Genomic DNA, 20,160 nt, shown 5'->3' on the forward strand with positions numbered 1-20,160 from the left:
AACTCTGTAAATGCACGTAACTCTGTAACTCAAATTCGACACGCGCGTTCCACACGTACCACCACAGAGAGTGCAGTGCCCGGTGTCAAGTCGGTCGGACACACGGTGGTCCAAAAAAGGGGATGCCTAGGGTCCATATATGGAGCTGACCTGTTCTGACGTCACAACACTCCATATTTGGGCATGCCTTAAACAGAACTAACTTTATTCCTAAGAATAGGAATAAAGGGACACAGAGACACAGATACAGAAATCCCCATATATGGGCATAAAAGGCACACAGACAGAGCGGGTCCTCTGACACGGGTACAACGGGTATTGCATAGCCGGGTGGGGCATGGATCTCCAACTTCCATTGTTACTGACACAGTGCTCTACAGTCGGGCACCGGTCTAGCATTTAAAAATTGTGAAAATAAGCCGATCTGCAAGCTCACAACGGCTCACATTGCGGGCGTTGTGTGCTTGTAGATCTGCTATTTTCTCTACTCTTGTATGTTGAAGTAGGGCATTAATTAATGAAGACCAGACTCTCATAAAAGTGAAGGGGACAGTGTCAATGTCCGGTGTCAGAGGACATTTCTATAGCTCAGTCCCTACACCACAGGGATTGGACTCACACCAGACTCACACCACAGACAGATGGTGTTTCAGAATCTAGCCTCTCAACACACGTTAAATAGCAGCCCGCTTCCACCGTTGTTTAGTTATGCAGTGAAGCCGATGTGTGATTCAGAGCACGGTTTCAATCGCATTACTTTATGGCTGGGGAATGTGCTTTTTATGGGCACTGGTGAATGATCACAGGTATTTATTTATTTTTTACTCGAAGCCTGCCGTATTATCACACTATCTGAGCGGGAGCCAAAACGACATCTGGCCCCCGCCCCGGTCAGACGTAAACTGCCCCAGAGAAATAGGCCCAATCCCTGGTTCTAACGCGGAACTACAGTAGTTGTCTGGGGGAGAAATTGGATATCTCTAACAACCCTGATAGGACGGAAGTCAGATATTAAACAACTTGAATGAAAAAATAATATGTGAAGTCACTGAGGCATTACGGTATAATACTGTGTGTATGTGTGTGTGTGTGTGTGTGTGTGTGTGTGTGTGTGTGTGTGTGTGTGTGTGTGTGGAGAGAGAGGGAGAGAGAGCGATATAGAGGCGGAACCGTGGTGTACAGTATATATGACAGAGGTTGCTAGGCAACAACGACCAGATTCTCTGTCAATTTGATACAAGGGGGGTGGGGACAGAGAGAGAGACACAGAAAAGAGAGAGAGACGGAAAAAGAAAGGCTTTGAGTCGGAGGATTGAAATGGCACTTGGAGAGAAGGAGCCGTCTGGGTTTTTTGGCGGAGTGTGTTGCTATCATTAGAAGTGGTGGCAGGTATATGGCGCTTGGCTGGATTAGAGCGATTAGGGCCTTGAGATGTAGAGTGAAGGGATTTGATGCTAATTCCACCACATAGAGTTGATCAGCGAGAAGAGCAGTGGCGGAAAAAATACTCAAAGTTTTTACATAAGTAAAAGTATCAATACTGCAATGTAGAACTACTCCGTTGCAAGTAAAAGTTTGTAAATCAAAATGTACTTGAGTGAAAGTACAAAAGTATCACAATGCCCTTAAAGTACTAAAAGTTAAATTGCTCATTATGCAGAATGTGCCATTTCAAGTTTTCAAATGTATAAACATCTTTTGAAAATAGCTTATCTATAAACTCACAATGAGTCGCATTGTGATGCATTGTGAGCTTCTAGATCGGCTATTTTCAAATTGCCTAAATGTATAAACCCACCTCTTCAGACTCCATCTTGGCCCGTAGGACTTGCCCTAGCCCGCACGACCTTACAGGCGTATGCAAAGGCTCAACTTATGTAACTTGGATAGCATTTATAGAAATAGCACTATATAGTATATATGCATAGTTTCATTATATAGACATTCCACTGTTACGTTCTTGCTTACTTTTTTATGTACAGTATATGATGTATTGCCATGATTTTTTCTTCTTGCCTAATGTATGTACCTGTCAGTGGGGAGTGCTTTTGATGTACATCAAAAGGGGGGGTAACTACCTGTTGGCTGGGAGGAGGAGTAGGACTAAGGCCCTGTATGTCCTCTCTGGGGGGGGGGGGGTAACTACCTGTCAGGGGGAGTGTTGGCTGGGAGGAGGAGTAGGACTAAGGCCCTGTACATTGAGAAGAGAAAGTACTGAAAATTGGAAATTCTCAAGTAAAGAAAAAAAAGACCTCAAAATTTCATTCAAATACAGTACTTAAGTAAATGTACTTCCACCACTGCCACAAATAGATGAATATACATAATTCAGAGTGCAAGACAGAGTGTGTGAGAGAGACAGAGAAAGATCAAATCAGAGGCAGGGAGGAAAGTGAGGTTCCATTCCTCTCAAGGACGTTTATATTCCACTTTCTTGTTGCCCCATGCTGTGTTGACCCACTCAAGTGCACCGTATAAACTGAATAAAAATTAAAAAAAGGGAAAGTGTCTTAGAGCACGGATTCCATAAGGCGGCGCGGGCTTAGCCAAACTCCCAGAGGCACTCAAAGACAACATCGACACAGGAAATTGTTTCTAATCACCCGCTAAGCGCTTGGTCATCATGTTATGTACACGAGAGAGGTTTTCCATGAGAACATCTGTGTCTAGGATATTAAACATTGGAATATCCTCAATACTACAGCAGATGTTAGGTCTAATATTAATATCAAGAAGGAAAAACTGTCTTTTTCGTCCTAGATATACAAAGAACCGCTTTACCACTCAAGTAAACACTCTTCAATGTTCAATCTTCATGTTTTACAAAAAACATTTATGGGAAAAAATATAAATGGTAAATGGTGCATTTATATTACACCTTTATCCAAGGCGCTTTACATAGATTGTGCATTACATTCACACATTCACACACACATTCATACACCAATGGCGGCGGAAACCATGCAAGGCACCAACCAGCACATCAGGAGCAATCAGGGGTTCAGTGTCTTCGACTTCGACACTAACTCTGGGGGAGACCGGGTTCGAGCTGGCAACCTTGCGGTTACCATTCAGCCACTCTGCCCCAGAGCCACTGCCGCCCCTAGCTTTTTTCACCGGCATTCACAATGACAAGAGCAGAGTGAAAGAGAGAGAAAGCGGTAAACAGTCAAACACAGACAGAAGGAGAGAAATGAAGACAAAAGAAAGCCATGCTTGAGAAACCTCATTAAAGCAATTATCGCTGTGTGGACATTTTATACCACTTATTCAGTACTTTGTCGTACGACGCATAGTAGCAATATTAGAAGCTCACAAGCACATTGCTTCACGACATGCTATAAGCTTTGAAAATTGTTTTAGCTTTGAATTCTTTGTTAAATATTCAGCTATAATAACATGCCCAGAATAGGGAGTGTAAATGAGTCCGTTTGATGAGGGCTAGGTGCACAGAAAAATGACATACCAAAAGATCTCCATCGTTGCCAAAGGTTTATTTCTCAGGAAAATATGTTTCACAAAAATAAACTATAACTTTCAAATAAAATGAAAATAACAACATTAAATTACATGCTTAAATTCATGCATCCAGTGTGGACATTACCAGTCCCTACACTGTCCTAGGGCAGAGCTTCCCGCATTGTGCCCCCTCTCCTCCCATGTCTCACCATGAAGTGACTACATGAACATGAACTCAGGCCTCTCACTAGTGGCCCATACCATCTGTCTAGAGACAGGTTTCCCCAAAACACTCACTTACACAACTAGTGAACATGTAACCCAGAAAACATTTCAAAACATTTACAGCACACTTGTCAATCCTAAAATAATTAACAACCAGGTTTTAAACAACCCGTCCCGTTGTAACCATACTAAATAGTATGTATTACCAGACCCATGCACCCCTGCAACATGGTGCAACCCAATTGAATCCTCCACCTATAAAAGGAGCAGTGGATTCAGTAGTGACTCTTTTGTGGAACTTTGACCAGGAAATGAGGATGGTGTGAGTAGTGGGTGTTTGACAACATAGTACTGGTAACTCAAAACTGTTTGACTTTGAAAGAAATAAAAGTATGTTGACCAACCAATTGTCTCTGTCCAGTGTCCAAATGATTAAATGAAATGAATGAATATATGCATATAAAACGGTAGAAGTCAAGATCAACTGATTGCTAACTTAGCCGGCATAGTTAAACAGCAAACTGTTGGATAATGACTGAATACCGACATGTGGGAATACGGAGTATGAAATTAGGTTATGCCAAACAGAAAATGAACAAGTATTCTGTCTTTATCACAGGGAGGCTGAGTTGAAACTAAGTGGTTAATTACTACCCTACCATTACACCTGGTTGTTTCATGCGTAAGAGTTTTGACTATCCAGATTATATCTAGATAAGAAAATACACTCAAGTGTAAATGCACCCAAGACGTGTAAAGAATAGGCTACAGTAATTATAGATGATCACAACCAAGGTCTTTTCAATATCACAGATCTTCACAGATTATATATAAATGCTGTGTGTGTGTGTGTGTGTGTGTGTGTGTGTGTGTGTGTGTGTGTGTGTGTGTGTGTGTGTGTGTGTGTGTGTGTGTGTGTGTGTGTGTGTGTGTGTGTGTGTGTGTGTGTGTGTGTGTGTGTGTGTGTGTGTGTGTGTGTGTGTGTGTGTGTGTGTGTGTGTGTGTGTGTGTGTGTGTGTGTGTGTGTGTGTGTGTGTGTGTGTGTGTGTGTGGGGCCTTGGGATATAACTGTCAACTTATTGTCCTTGTATTTGGAAGTCTGGGCCATGTCCATAAAATTGTGCTCAGGGGTTTGCAATTGGGTGGATTGCTAAAAACAAATGCAAAAAAGCTGGCTAAATACTGTTCTGTCTCAGCTACTATGGGCAGTCTGTCTGTCTAGAGAAGGCGTTTCATTTATCCCTAGGTGGCTTAAAAAACCCCAAAACAAACATCCTGTCTAGTAGTGTCAAGTAATAGTATGTCAACAATGTGCTATATATATTCTTTTTTTCTCTTCTTTTCCCTCTGTGTGTTAAGCATGTGCAGCAGCTATATCTGGTTGGACCATATAATGTATAACCTAATTCTGATCAGTGTTTGGGTCTATTGTATTACGCCTCTTGTGCAGATCCAAATAAAATAATTCAAATGTGTGTGTGTGTGTGTGTGTGTGTGTGTGTATACACACACACTACTACTACTACCATTTTTACCTGTATATCTTGGAAGTATAAGCATTGCGTTTGTGAGACAGATCATAATACAGCGATATTGTTCTATCCTAGTGCAGAATGATGGTTTAAGTATTGTACTGCAGGGACCTGCAACAATTAACATCTACTGAGAAATGATGCCGGGAAGTCACCTGAAGCTCCCTTTGTCAATTAGAAAAGAAGCTAATAAGTTTCATGGCGTCATTGCGTGGTATTTCAATGTTCTATGCATCAAACTAGTTCTACAATTAGGCAATTAAAAAATGACTCTTAGGTTGATGTCTTTGTGAGCTAAATGCCAGTTGTCTATGCAGTGCACCTCTGGGGTTATAGCTGTAGAGATATTTTAATTGAGCCTAGTAATGAGTCACGTATAGAGCCCTATTTATTGGCCGGACGATCGTATCAGCATCCACCACCATGTACCTTTGCAGTCTTGTTTAAGTTCACCTATAATTCCATTATTCCACTATTGCTTTCACATACTGTATCACAGCGGGCCAAAGCGAAACCCTGCAGGGCATTCATGTAATAATCTGATGAATCGCCACTGGCTGTCTAGCTTCAGGCCTGTGCATTTTGTTTAAGACCTTTTTACAGTCTATGGTTAAGACGCGGTTAGCTTAGCTGTCATGGACCAGAGTAATTGCAGCCTATACATTTACGCAACATCGACTCGTCATAGCTCCCCCCTTTTATCTGTCGGCACTCTCCCAGCTGTCTCCTCCATGTCGATGCTTGTTTAGCAGTTCAGTTCATTAACACTGAAGTCGCTGATAATAAATCAAATACAAACTCTAGGGATACAAATAGCAAAGAATCCATAGTTTGTCCACTCAGTAATCCACCATCAACATGGAAGTGTTTCTCTCACAGGTGACGTCCTTTGCACCACTTCTTTACTCATTTGGTTTACATGGCTCTGAGAATATTATTAGTTTACTGTATATTCCTTTTTTGAGTGGTGCAACCACTCCAAGGAACAGCAATGTCCGTGTTCACCTATATGTACCTATGTGACGTTAACCTACCTATGTGACTATGAGCACCAGTATGACTATGAGTACCAGTAGGGGCGCTGTTGTGCCAGAAACAGAGAGAGAGATAGTGCTGCACTGTTGCCTGCTAATGAGAGAGAGACAGAGAGAGCGAGAGAGGAGGGGGGGGGGAGAGGGGAGTTGCAACACTCAGTTCACACGGGTGTGATTTTTTTGTACTCATTTGGGTTTTTTTTAAACTAAAGTGTTAATGTATTTTTAGAAAAGTCTCCTGTGGACAGGTGGTGAAAATTAGCACTTGTGCTAACTGTACGCAATGCATCTACGAATTGCACTTGTGCAATGAGCAATGTGATTGTGATGTCCATATCAAATAAACAATAATAATAACAATGTTGCTTCTGCAATTCTCTGTGCCTTTTATAACATGATGCTTTTATATCTCGGTCAGTCTTTCATGTCCTCATGTTCTGCTTGCATAACTCCTCTTGGCATTCACAGCTGGGTCATTATGTAATGAGTGGCAACTCCCACATCCACCCCCAACCAGGAAACAGGTATTTAGATATTTAGGTCGTATCCTGACATTTACACGATATGTGTGTCTTGCACCGCAGGTGGTCCACCAGTAGGCCTGTCTCCCATGTGGGGTTTGTCTTCTAATTGTGCTGAGTGGGGAGTAATATGTGTCAGAGCCTGGATGCCAAGATCAAATATAGTATTCATGACTGTATTTGCATTATAAATAGGATATGTGTGCATGCCCTATTTAAAACTCTTTTTACATTATAAATTAAATATGTGTGCAGCCCCATGATGAAGACCAGCTTTGTGGTCAACACAAGTTGGAATCTTTTTTTAACTATCTAGCCACCTCGCGACCCACAGGTTGAGAACCTCTGACGTAGCACATAGCTAAACCTAATATCTCAATATTGACACCAATATTTCACAGAGGCTGAGATTTGAAAGTTTTTAGCGTCGACAGTACTTGCACGCTCTGCTTGGGCACTAGTAGGCCATTTATGGCCTACTATACTTGTGTAGGCACTCAACAAAGTGCAGTTCTAGTTTACTTCTATTTCCCCTACTACACTTATTGACTTTGTTTAATTTCCCCCCTCCACCCCAAGTGAGGCAAGCGACAAGCAGGCAGAAGGGGAGAGGTGGCTGAAGGAATGAAGGATAAGAATGAAGAAAAAGATAAGAATGAAGAAGAATGAAGGATAAGGATGATCACAAGGTGACAGCTCAAGATCAGAGACATTTGTTAATCCCAAAGAGGCAATTCAGTTACGGCGTCACCCAGCTGATGTTTTGATGGTCTTGATGAGCGCACAGGAGAAAAGTTAGGTGTCAGGGACTCTTGGACACACAGACATTGACAGCCGGGGACCTTCTGATTACCAGACAGCCTCTCTACACACTCAGTAAAGGCCGCCGCCATCTCTAGGATTGTGGACAGTAGTGAGATAAGGGGGTGGGGGTGGGGCGTCCTTGAGTGAGGTCATCTGAGTGATATGAGATGGCGCTCACTCTGTCCCTGAGCCAGGGCCGATGGCTTGTTGATAACTGTGGGTTCCACCTACGCTACGTGCCAGGAGTGGCAGTTTGTTTCACATCTGACTGCTATCAACACCCCCGACCCACACCTACACACCCCGACAGGATGGCACTGGAGTTACTGGATGCAGATGCTACCCACCTTATGTTCCACGAAGGAACAGAATGTCGAAGGCGGCGGTGTCATTACAAATATATATATATACGATTTGCATGGTTAGGTAATCATGCCCCTATATCGGCTTCTGCCATGAAAAATAAGGGCTCACCCATGGCAGAGATGAAAGCTATCTGTGTCCGCACAGAGTGTGGTCTTCAGACAGCCTCTGTGACGTCTCCTTGAATCGTCAATATGCCCACATAGTCCATGGGCCATATGAGATGTGACAATACCGAAAGGTGGCAAAGGCTACTTATCATTTTTGAGAAGCTCTATGTCTGTAGATAATATTTTGGTATGATAACCCTTCCTAAGTGGTAGCTAAATTGGTGTTATCAGCTGATAAAGGTACCCTCCCCCATAAAAAAATGCCATTTTAGATACAGGTGCATATCGTGATATTGGCTCATTTTCAGGACATATGTCAATATGGTTTGCTATAGTGTTTGCAATCATTTTGAAGAGGACACTTTAAGCTTTCATTCAAGCCCTTTTGTGTGTATGTGGGACAAGTACAGTGGTTACCAGTGCTCTTCAAACTTAGAATAAAACATTTTTTACACAATATTTTCCTAAATCATATTCTTTCTTTTAGTTCTGTGCCATCAAGAAACATCAGTGACACAAAACACAGAATCTGGAATACTGATATGACTCTAAGGATTCAGGAAATGTATAATTTACCTACAATATTTTGTTCTAGGGGGGTGATTTTCAGCTTCATATTAAGCAATCAGTTTTAATGTGATCAGACCATAATTGCAGCAGATTAAGTCAATATATCATAAGAATCGTTCACTTGATGATACAAGCACCAAATTTGGCACACAAGTGCTTCAGAACCTACTCTCTCAGAAAAGTACGTTGTCCACTTAAAAAAAACAAATGGCCACCATTTTTCAAGATGGCCGCCTTTCAAAATGGTTTTAAACAGTGTTTGAACTATAGTTTGATTGAATAATCCTATTGTGATGGCCTATACATCGAAATGTATATTTCTGAGTATGAGAAATCCAATTCTGCATTTAGCATTTGCAAGATGCAGCTATTACGGGTCTCAAAATTAGCTTTTTCGGAAGCTGTCTGATCATAGATATTGTTGAAGCAGGGCAACATCATTTGTTGATCATGCATTGAAATGCTGTGATCAAGCTCTATTGGTTTGTAATGTTGTATATAAGAGTGATGTCAAAGCACAACCATGAGGACATACTGGTGACATCACTGCTGTGAGACTCAGCATGGGGTTCAGTGTCTGCTTGTAGCGTACTAGCTGTTGTAGTGTACTCACTGTAGTTTGTTGTATACTTTAGTGTCCTAAATGCTAATTAGCCCCTGTATATATCTCCACTAGAAGTTTAGTTAGTTGTAGTATTGTAGTTGATAGCCGCACCTGAATTGACAAGATGTGCCAGTGTGGCTTCAGTTACCTGGATGGTGTACAGATCCTACAGGACTTAAATGGCACTGGATGAACGGTCGTGCTAGGTGTAGGGCACCAGATGCTTGAACCTAGATCATGGTTCAAGGTTGGACTTTGTTACATCTTGTGTACAGGTACATAAGAGTCAAACTTATTTTTGTTTGGCTTCCTTACAGACAAAATGCAGTGGCATAGATAGAATAATATTCAAGCAACAAAGTAATAAGTAACATTACATATGTAGATGTGCATGTTTCCCTTTCTCCTTGGTTCTTATCAGTTCGTTCATGTATCTGATTGTTTGGGGAAAGAAGCTTATTTGCGTCTATTTCCAGTGGCTTCGAGACTGCGAAAACGTTTTCCATGAGGCAGCATCTCAATCAGCTGCTCTCTTAGTGGAATGCTGGAGTTTCAGTTGCTAAACATTTGCCCGAAATATTTTGTGATACTTTGTACTGTTTTGCCTCAATGTATCCTCACTGCCACCTCCATCATCCAATCTGGATGAGTCTAACATGATGGGCAGCACAGGTGTATTGCCTGAAATACGGGAAGACTTCAACTTCAACTTTCGTATCTGTTTGACAGAGGAAACACTTCCTCCAATCAGTTTTAGTAGCGGAACATCTTGTGTTATACGGTTAAAGGCTGAGGGCTAGATCCTTTTACCACCCAACCGTAGAAAACATCAAAGCACATTGAAATATGGGATGCTTCTAGGTTGAAGCACCTGGTGCCCTACACCTAGCCTGACCATTCATCTGGTGCCCTACACCTAGCCTGACCATTCATCTGGTGCCCTACACCTAGCCTGACCATTCATCTGGTGCCCTACACCTATAGCCTGACCATTCATCTGGTGCCCTACACCTATAGCCTGACCATTCATCTGGTGCCCTACACCTATAGCCTGACCATTCATCTGGTGCCCTACACCTAGCCTGACCATTCATCTGGTGCCCTACACCTAGCCTGACCATTCATCTGGTGCCCTACACCTAGCACGACCATTCATCTGGTGCCCTACACCTATAGCCTGACCATTCATCTGGTGCCCTACACCTATAGCCTGACCATTCATCTGGTGCCCTACACCTAGCACGACCGTTCATCCAGTGCAAGTCCTGTGCGATCTGTACACCATCCAGGTAACTGAATCCCTGTTATCCTTGTCTCAGCTCTCCCACACTGACACATATATACAGGGGCTTAATATTATTATTATTAATATTTAGACACTAAAGTATACTACAAACTACAGTGAGTACACCACTACAACAGTTAGTAAACCACAACTACAGCTAGTACGCTACAAGCAGACACTGGACCCCATGCTGAGTTTAAACCAAAACCAGGCTTGTTAAATCCTGTACAGCCTGGTTTATTCCGTTCCACTAAAGCCAAGCGAGGCTTAGAATGGGTGGATTTAGCGAGCCAGGATCACAATGATCTTGTCGAGTAACTTCGACAAGACTGGTGAACCGTGGGTCATGGGTTCAATAGTGGGTGAAATGTTAAAATGGTAATGTGTTGTAAAACAATGAGTAATGGTAATATTTATATATATATAATATATTCTTAACCACTTGCACGACAGCAAACCTATTCTGGGGAACATTCACCAAAAGTAGCTGATCTACAAGCTCACAAGCTGTCATGAAGTTGTGTAGCCTATACGTATATTTTGGTTCTTTGATTTTCTATAGTGCTTAAATTAGTCCTTTAATGCAGACCGATAAAAATAAGGCAACATAAACCCATAATAATTGAATAAGTGTGGAAAACATCATTGGTTTGTGATCAGATTGACTGCTTATAATGAACAGTAAAGACATCAGGATTAGGTTAAACCTTGCTGTTAGCCTGGTCCGGAGCAGGTTAAGTCCAAAGAATTATTTTCCATGGGAACTAATGTGGCATTGCTTTCATGAAACCGAATCAAGCCTCAACATATTCAGGTTAACTGGCCAAGTTAATTTGGCAAGATTAACCAGTTTTCATGAAACCGGTTAATCGCTGATCCAGGCTATAATAAACCAGAATATCTGTTAAATCCGGGTTTAATCGCTAATCCAAGTTACGTGAAATAGGCCCCTGGTTGTGCTTTGACATCACTTTTATATACACAATTACAAACCAATAAAGCTTGATCACAGCATTTCAATGAATGGTGATGTTGCCTTTCAACAATATCTGTGATCGGACAGCTTCCGAAAACGCAAATTTTGAGTTGCATCTTAAAAACCGGCGGCCATATTGGAATTAAATTGACACCATTGAGTTCTTCCAGTCAGAATATATTCATGTTGATGTTTGGATCAATGTGTGGATCACACATTTCTGTTCATTAAAGTTCTACATTTGACAAGGTGGCCATCTTGTAAACTGGCGGCCATCTTGGATTTTCAGCTGGATAACGTACTTTTTTTAGGAAGTACATCCTGGACATCAATTGTGCCAAATCTGATGCTTGTACCACCACATGAAGGATTATTATGGAATATGGACTTAATCTGCCCCACTTTATCGTTTAATTCCCATTGTATCATCATAATATTAAATAATTTTGATTTGCTAAATGCAGAATTGGATTTCTCATACTCAGAAACATACATTTTGATGTATAGGCCATCAGAATAGGATTATTCAATCAAACTATAGTTCAAACACTGTTTAAAACCATTTTAAAAGGCGGCCATCTTGAAAAATGGTGGCCATTTTTTTTTTAAAGTGGACAACGTACTTTTCTGAGAGATTAGGTTCTGAAGCACTTGTGTGCCAAATTTGGTGCTTGTATCATCAAGTGAACGATTCTTATGATATATTGACTTAATCTGCTGCAATTATGGTCTGATCACATTAAAACTGATTGCTTAATATAAAGCTGAAAATCACCCCCCTAGAACAAAATATTGTAGGTAAATTATACATTTCCTGAATCCTTAGAGTCATATCAGTATTCCAGATTCTGTGTTTTGTGTCACTGATATTTCTTGATGGCACAGAACTAAAAGAAAGAATATGATTTAGGAAAATATTGTGTAAAAAATATTTTATTCTAAGTTTGAAGAGCACTGGTAACCACTGTACTTGTCCCACATACACACAAAAGGGCTTGAATGAAAGCTTAAAGTGTCCTCTTCAAAATGATTGCAAACACTATAGCAAACCATATTGACATATGTCCTGAAAATGAGCCAATATCACGATATGCACCTGTATCTAAAATGGCATTTTTTATGGGGGAGGGTACCTTTATCAGCTGATAACACCAATTTAGCTACCACTTAGGAAGGGTTATCATACCAAAATATTATCTACAGACATAGAGCTTCTCAAAAATGATAAGTAGCCTTTGCCACCTTTCGGTATTGTCACATCTCATATGGCCCATGGACTAACAGGTTTCACTTCTAAAACAGCGTGAGACAGACAGGAGACGTGTACCTGTGCCGTGCGAGCTCCCGCTGACACAGCTGGCCACGTCTTTCATCGTTTCAGAGGAGGCGCATATCAAAGGAGCACACCTGACAAGCTTTGGTTAAAGCCCCCCTGGTGGACTCCTCCTCCAGCTTGAATCCTCCAACCGTGCTTTGCAAATGTTTTGGCATCTGCAATGGCAACTTTTCTAGACATCGCCACCAATGGCCCCGAAAGCGACACACACACACACACACACACACACACACACACACACACACACACACACACACACACACACACACACACACACACACACACACACACACACACACACACACACACACACACACACAAAAAATATATATCTCAAGAAGCAAATGACGAGGTAGAGGTAGACATGCCTCAGAGGCCTAGGCCTCCCTCTCACAGCCTTCCCTCTCATAGCAGTCACAGTAGTTCACTCCCCGTTGGGAGAAAGTATCAACCACTTAAATCACGTTTCTGCAAAAATGTGTCTTTTTGTATCGGGCCACTGTAGCTCACAAAGACAGGCTGTGAATTGTGGTGACAAATAGCTAGGGTACCCTGAGGATATCGTGGAAAAAGCCCAAACAGCTCCCTCTCGTCATTTCAGGTGAGAAAAGCACAGCTGAGCTATTTAGGAAAGAAAATGAGCTGGAATAAAATGGACAATTCTCTACCTGGAAATAGTGGAAAAGCGTCTGCTTACCCCATTACAAATTGAAAATGGTAAGCTGCTCTGTCGACAGGTTGTATTTAACATATCAAAACAACCACATGACGAAACCACTCTGCAATAAAAGATAAACACAATAGGCTAGCAGTCAGGCTGTTGTCCAGTTCCATATTGTGCTATTACCAAGCAAATAAGTGTTCTAAATTGACATTGTTGCATTGTCATCCCAAATGTTAAGACTAAAGGCTGCAGCAAATGATTATTTTTGGACGATTATTGAAACGGTTAATCAGACTATGGCTCTTAATTATCTACTTCCTTTACTAAATGTAGTTTTAGGTATTTTCTAAAATAGCAATAAAAACGATAAAGACAATAAAGAAGAATACCGGAAATTCATTCCTAAGAGCGCAGCAATGTATTGTGCCATTTTGTTTTGCTGCCGTCATTGTGCATTTGTGCAACCTTCAGCATATGTACGGAAAGTGAGAACGCCACGTCAGCACAATTTGTTGCGATCATTGAGTTCATTGGCCACTAATTTAGTAATAAAATTTAATAGATTTAATCCGTTAATAATTGCAGTGCTAATTGAAGCTAGTCAAAACACCTAAAGCCTTTAGTGCGATAAGGAGAAGAGAAAGCAAAGAAATGAAGACAGCTGAGACAGTACAAGAATTTGATCCCAGACACAGGTGCGGGTGGGGAGGGGGGGCAGTTCCTGCTAATCTTTGTTGACAGGTGTCTTCACTGAACAAACAAAACATCTTGTGAGATGACTCAGAGCTTCCGTAATACGAAGGGAAAAAAACCTTGGGGAAAGCAGGTGAGCAGGCTCTAGCGTGACAGGTAATAAGACATTCTTCTTGCTGTGCACGTATGAGGATTATACTCTTTCTAAAAGCAAAAGTGAGATTGTCACAAGCGGAGGCAGTTGTGCTGCAGCCTAAAGTATTGTGGAATTATTATAACAGCGCTCATATGAAAAAGAAAACAAGGGCACAATCCACAGTAATGTGTTGCTTTGATTATAAGGATACAAAAACACTGCACGAATACGTCGAATAGGCTACAGTCAAGTGGTTCCCCAACTTTTCAAGTCAAGACCCATAAGACATAAAAGAGATTAGACATTTGCCCGGGACCCAAAACTAAACTAAATCTGTTATATGGAAATCAGAACTGGTCGGAATAACGTGTTCCTTCCACGCGCTACGTCCGGCCGGGGAAACTCTCCCGTCAGGTGAAAAGAAGCAGCTTGGACTCCTCATGCATAGAACGAAGCATGAGGTCAGTCCGCTGCCCCCCAAGGTTGGCAGAGGAAGTGAAGCGCCTAGGATTACATTAGACAATTGACACTGGGTGAAAAAATGGGTTGCAAAATCGTGGGATAAAAAAAACCCACAGTGGGCTACACTGTGTAAGTGTAAGCTACCCTACAGCTGGTGAGTCCTTACCTGCTGGCGGCAGCGTGCAGGCTTTAGGAGGGTTGGTGGCAGGGGGCGGGTTCCTCCTTCGTGGGGGACTTCCACCAACCAGGTCAGTGTGATGGACCCTGGAGACCGTAGGGGACTGGGGGATGCTGGGCAGGGTGCGGGACTTAGCCAGCAGTGGCCTCTGCAGCTTCCTCTCCAGCGACCTGCTGGGGCAAAGGCGTACGCCAACAAGAGATCAGCTTACAGTAGGTCGCCGCGGGTTCCATTTGAGAAAATAATTTATCGATTTCATTTTAATTACTCTGTTTTGAGGTGGATTTCACCGTTTTCTCAACGGTGTAAACACTACACACTGTCGGGGAGAAGAGGAGCACAGGTACAGTCGATAGATGTGGACATAGAGACACACACACACACACACACACACACACACACACACACACACACACACACACACACACACACACACATACACAGCTTATTCACAAAAGCCGACAAGCCGACAAGTATACTGATCGATAATGAAATTACTCCCAGAGTCCCACCTCAGCATAACGGAGGACCATTTAGAAGCATGATCAATAACAATAACTTAGCCTGTATAGCAGCCACAACCAATGCGATACCAATCAACAGACAACACACAAGATACACCAGAGAAGAGAGCAATGCCGGCAGTCAAAAGACAGCAATACACATAACAGTCAAAATTTGGGGAGATTTGGCTCTGATCAGGTCTTTTAAATCAGGTTTATGCTTTAACTGCTTTCATTACTTTTTCTCATTCAAAGATCTTTCATCATGTCATTTTCTAAGTCCAGACTATACTTAAGTAGCACTAGTAACCATACGGTCCCAGAGTCTGGCCACAGTTCTCTGACATCAAAGCAAGCCCCTCTCTCTTCTTGTTGGTAATTATGACCAGATCTGATGGAAGCAAGCTCAATGAAACAGAATTTGTGAATCAGGAGTCTGAGTGAGAAGCGTTCTGACGTCGAGGACTGCTTGCGTGACATGTGGGCCACAGTGGTGATATGACAGAATACATATGTCCACCTGAGTGAATGAGGTGAATGAATCCGCAGCTTGAAAACCCAGGTCCATGTCCAGGGCCTCCAAGCCGAGCCAGTGCTGCACTGTTTTCCTCTGCTGCTTAGCTCATCGTTCATGCATATTAACTTTTTATAATATATTGCTACAGGCGTGTCTGCATTGTGCAATCCTTTTTAATCTGCTTGATTCTTCTATTTCAAAGTTGAGCAAATGTAGATAGAGATGAAAGGCAAGGCTCTACCCCCTTCCCAGCGGGGAAGGGAGGAGGTCGAGAAAAAGACAATGCATGCACTTTTTTGTGATTACCGGAACTTCAAAATTCAGGAGTGGATGTAGCTTCCAGTGAAAATAAGGTTACAGTACATGCGTTATTGTATTGCTGGTTACCCTGCATGGTAGCTAAGGCCCTCTTGAGTACAAATCACATAAATAGGATTATAATCCTTCCTGCATTGGCCCGGGTCCAAATCTGATCCAAAGCTCTGGTCCTATTTTTCCTGTCTCTCAGATTTGGCAGAAATGCCCAGAGAAATAACTGTATGGAGAAAATAATGGGGCACTTCACAGAATGAAAAATATTAATGATTTAATTCTAGCATCTAGCATGCAACATTTCATTTCCGCCACAAATTCTGCTTAAGTGAAGTGAACTACAGCCCTATTCATAGAACATTAGACATTACTGTCTTTAAGCTCTGTGAGGATGCCTTCGTTCTGCTGAGCAGCCCAAGATGTATGGGATGGCTGCAGGTCATTCATCACTGAAGCCTGAGTTATAACCCCACAGTGTCTGCTATTTTTGTTGAGCAACACCAGTGGGAAACCAAGTATAAATAACCCTTAAGCGGCTAAATGATAACCTGACACAGCCATCTCCAAGTCAGCAAATCTGCAGTATCATGTCTGTGCAGTGTCAGCTAAAAACTCTCTGCTACAGATGTTACATTCTGAGCCAGGATTAGTGAATAACAGGAGAGGAGTGGGTGATCACAGCAAAGTGAATAGAGAATTTGGATCTGAAGATGAGGGGTGGCGTTGTATTGGTGATCATAAGAAGGAGACTATAGATTATTGGATGCGTGTAGACAATACACTTGTGTTTGTCTGTTGTGTCTTCATGATCTTGCTTCTTCAGACACCCTTTTCTTGTCAGGGGAGGTCCCGTATAGCCTTTGACCTTCCAGGGCCTCACTACAAGGCAGCAGCTGTAACCCAGATGGGGGAGGCGTACAGGTGCTACACCTTGCCCAAGGGTGACCCGGAACTATGTAAGGCATGGGCGTTCATCTCCTGAGGCTTATACGAGCCCACAGACCACGCAGTTGTTCACAAAGAAGACTCCGCTTTGCTGGACATATTCTTCTGTGGAGACTAAGCTGCCCATCAAGAGGAACAAGACCACTCACATTTCCAGATGTTCTGAGGAGAGACACAGGACGGACTGTGAATGAACGTGGTGTGGCGATGAGCAACAGACCAGCGTCTCAGATCTCGAGGGCACTCGAATGTTGATGATGACGATGAGACATGCTCACCTGTACAGAGATAATGCTCACTTAATAAACACAGTCTACCAAATGCGCCCGCACACACACACACACACACACACACACACACACACACACACACACACACACACACACACACACACACACACACACACACACACACACACACACACACACACACACACACACACACACACACACACACACCATGGTTATAACACACTGGGTTGAATGGGCAGGCCATTCTCCCACAATTTGGGCTTCAGTCATCATCCTGCATGCATCCTGTTGCTAAGCGACTCTGTCTACAAGAGGAGAGGAGAGAGTAGAGGAGTAGTAAAGCAGTGAACGTGAACGCCCCTTTTCATGTTAAGGGTTATGTTATGCTAAACTGCTACTGTATGGACGTCACGACACGTCTCCAATCTAAGTTGTTGAACAAACTACAGCAATAAACTCACCTATAAGTAAAGTATTTACACACTGTAGTTGTCCCCATTGAGTGTGTAGAGGCATGCTTTTTCGCAAGAAAACCTTTCTTGAATGCTGCTGTTTCATCGCCGCCACAATGTTTTGGGCAGATCAAATAATTAGTAAGAAGAAGGTGTTTTTCTTCTTACTAATTATTTGATCGCCCCAAAACATTGTGTTTATTGTCATGATTTGTCACAACAAGAGTTGGCTTTGTCCATGGCGTAAACGTCTTTAAACGTCTATGGGAAAAATGAATGGGGAATAATTTCCTGGGCCCTTGTCGTTCTGAAAGGGGGCTGGACTGCGACGCTCTATATAATTCGGCTATATGAAAATAACAGACCTACAAGATCACAACACATCATTCATTTTGAAAAGCTGAGATGTTGCATATTATTGAGTACTTGAAGTACATTCTGATGCCGATTCTTATGCACCTTTACCTATTATGAACACAGGACTCGTAACAGAGTATTTCTACTTCATGGTATTGATACTTTTCCTCCAGTAAACAATGTGAGTACTTCTTCCATCATCACTGCTACTCAGACAGCCATAAACACCATGGAGACATGCTTCAGAACACTTGTCCCCTGGCTTATCCAGGTACGGAGGAGAACTCCCAGAGCAACAGCAACAGCTGTTGAGTGATAATTAAAACAAGTCTACTGCTCTCTGCACAGGCATTCGCCCAATTATCTTCAACCCGAAGCCTGAGTTATAAGGCTACTTGGTTGTGCGTTGTGAGTGTCGTCCATTGGCTAATAGTTAATCCTCAAGATAATCCACAGGCTACATGTTGCGAACTTGACCTTTTCCCACACTGCAACTTATGAGGGGAGGGGGGGGGGGGAGTCATAGCACAAAACTATTTTTCGAAAATAAATATCATAGATTGTGGGTTGACCAAATTACAATTTAAAAATTTTCAGTGTATTGTCTACCTTTTAGATCAGTTAAAAAATGACCTTCAAGTAATGGCTTTTTCCCGAAGTGAAAACATTTTTGCATCTCATGAATCAAAACCATTTATTTTCCTTATAGCCTGGAGCAAACAGAAGAGACAAAAGAAGGCCAGTGTTTTCTCGGGCCATGAGCCTGGTTTGGTTTCTATTTAAAGCCCCTGCGATATTGAATGTTCAAACTACAAATTAAACCGTCGTATTCAAGTGTCGAGTCTTGTTTGAATGTGAATTCAGCCATCCAGTGATGATTGGCTTGTGCTGGTGAAAGGGACTGGGGGATACGCTGGATGCTGGTCACTGTAGATAGTGGGATCTGTCCATGGTGCTGAAGGAAGCCCAGAGACACAGGCTTACAGGTGTATGCACACTTTGAGCACAATTTGGTCCGAACTAGGCTGAAGACCAAACACAAACGGAAATGAATTGTGCAATTTGTGCATGATGAGTCCATTTGCGTACAAGTCCAGCATGCAGCCACCACAACGGCTATAATAAGGGTGCCATTTATCCCTGTAGCAAACTGATAAAGTCAGCCATGGGGAAACGGCACTTGCATACTCATTCGTGACCTGTGTTAGTTGGCCATTCATCTCAATCAGTGGGAATGTTTTGCTACCCTGTGTCTAGGCTAAGTGTATGTATGACTGTGTGTGTGCTGTCAAGAAGGGGCCAGGGCTGATTAGTAGCATCTTTGATTTCATTTATCTTTTTTTTTTTTCTTCTCTCTCCTCTTTTCACCTCGAGCCATTTATTCTTTTGTATCCCCATGCCTTCACATCTCCTGAATATTTTACCTATTTTTATGTATTTTATTTATATGTCTCTTGTTTCAATTCAAATATTTCACAGGCATATGATTACTTTAAAGGGACACTTCACCCTTTTTGCAAAAAAATATATATTAATGACATTTAGAAGCTTTAGATCACTTTCCTGGGGGTATTTATGTGTGTAATATGTGGTTTTAGATATTTTAGATTGTAGCAGTGAGCCTGTTGTCTCTGATGTCATGGACACTGGTCTCACTACCTTCCTGGACTACAATTCCCATAATTCTTTGGTGCACTGCTCCTCCTTGTGGATAGGGGGGAGATCTGTCTTACTGAGACAACATGTAGTCCAGGAAGGAAGTGAGCCCAGTGTCCATGACATCAGAGACAACAGGCTCACTGCTACAATCTAAAATATCTAAAACCACATATTACACACATAAAGACCCCCAGGAAAGTGTTCTAAAGCTT

At 42.2% G+C, this 20,160-nt stretch overlaps 1 protein-coding gene across 2 annotated transcripts in view; it reads right to left on the reverse strand.

The window, feature by feature from the left end:
* Positions 1-20,160, reverse strand: part of ankfn1b (ankyrin repeat and fibronectin type III domain containing 1b) — a 230,052-nt gene that overhangs the window by 171,844 nt on the left and 38,048 nt on the right. For both annotated transcript variants that reach the window (XM_080788869.1, XM_080788868.1), the window contains exon 3: positions 14,941-15,122. In XM_080788869.1, the coding sequence (XP_080644995.1) occupies positions 14,941-15,122 (182 nt within the window). The remainder of the gene's footprint in view (positions 1-14,940; positions 15,123-20,160) is intronic.

Source organism: Protomyctophum bolini, assembly GCF_963924005.1.
Source record: "Protomyctophum bolini genome assembly, chromosome: 18".
Taxonomy (NCBI): Eukaryota; Metazoa; Chordata; class Actinopteri; order Myctophiformes; family Myctophidae; genus Protomyctophum; species Protomyctophum bolini.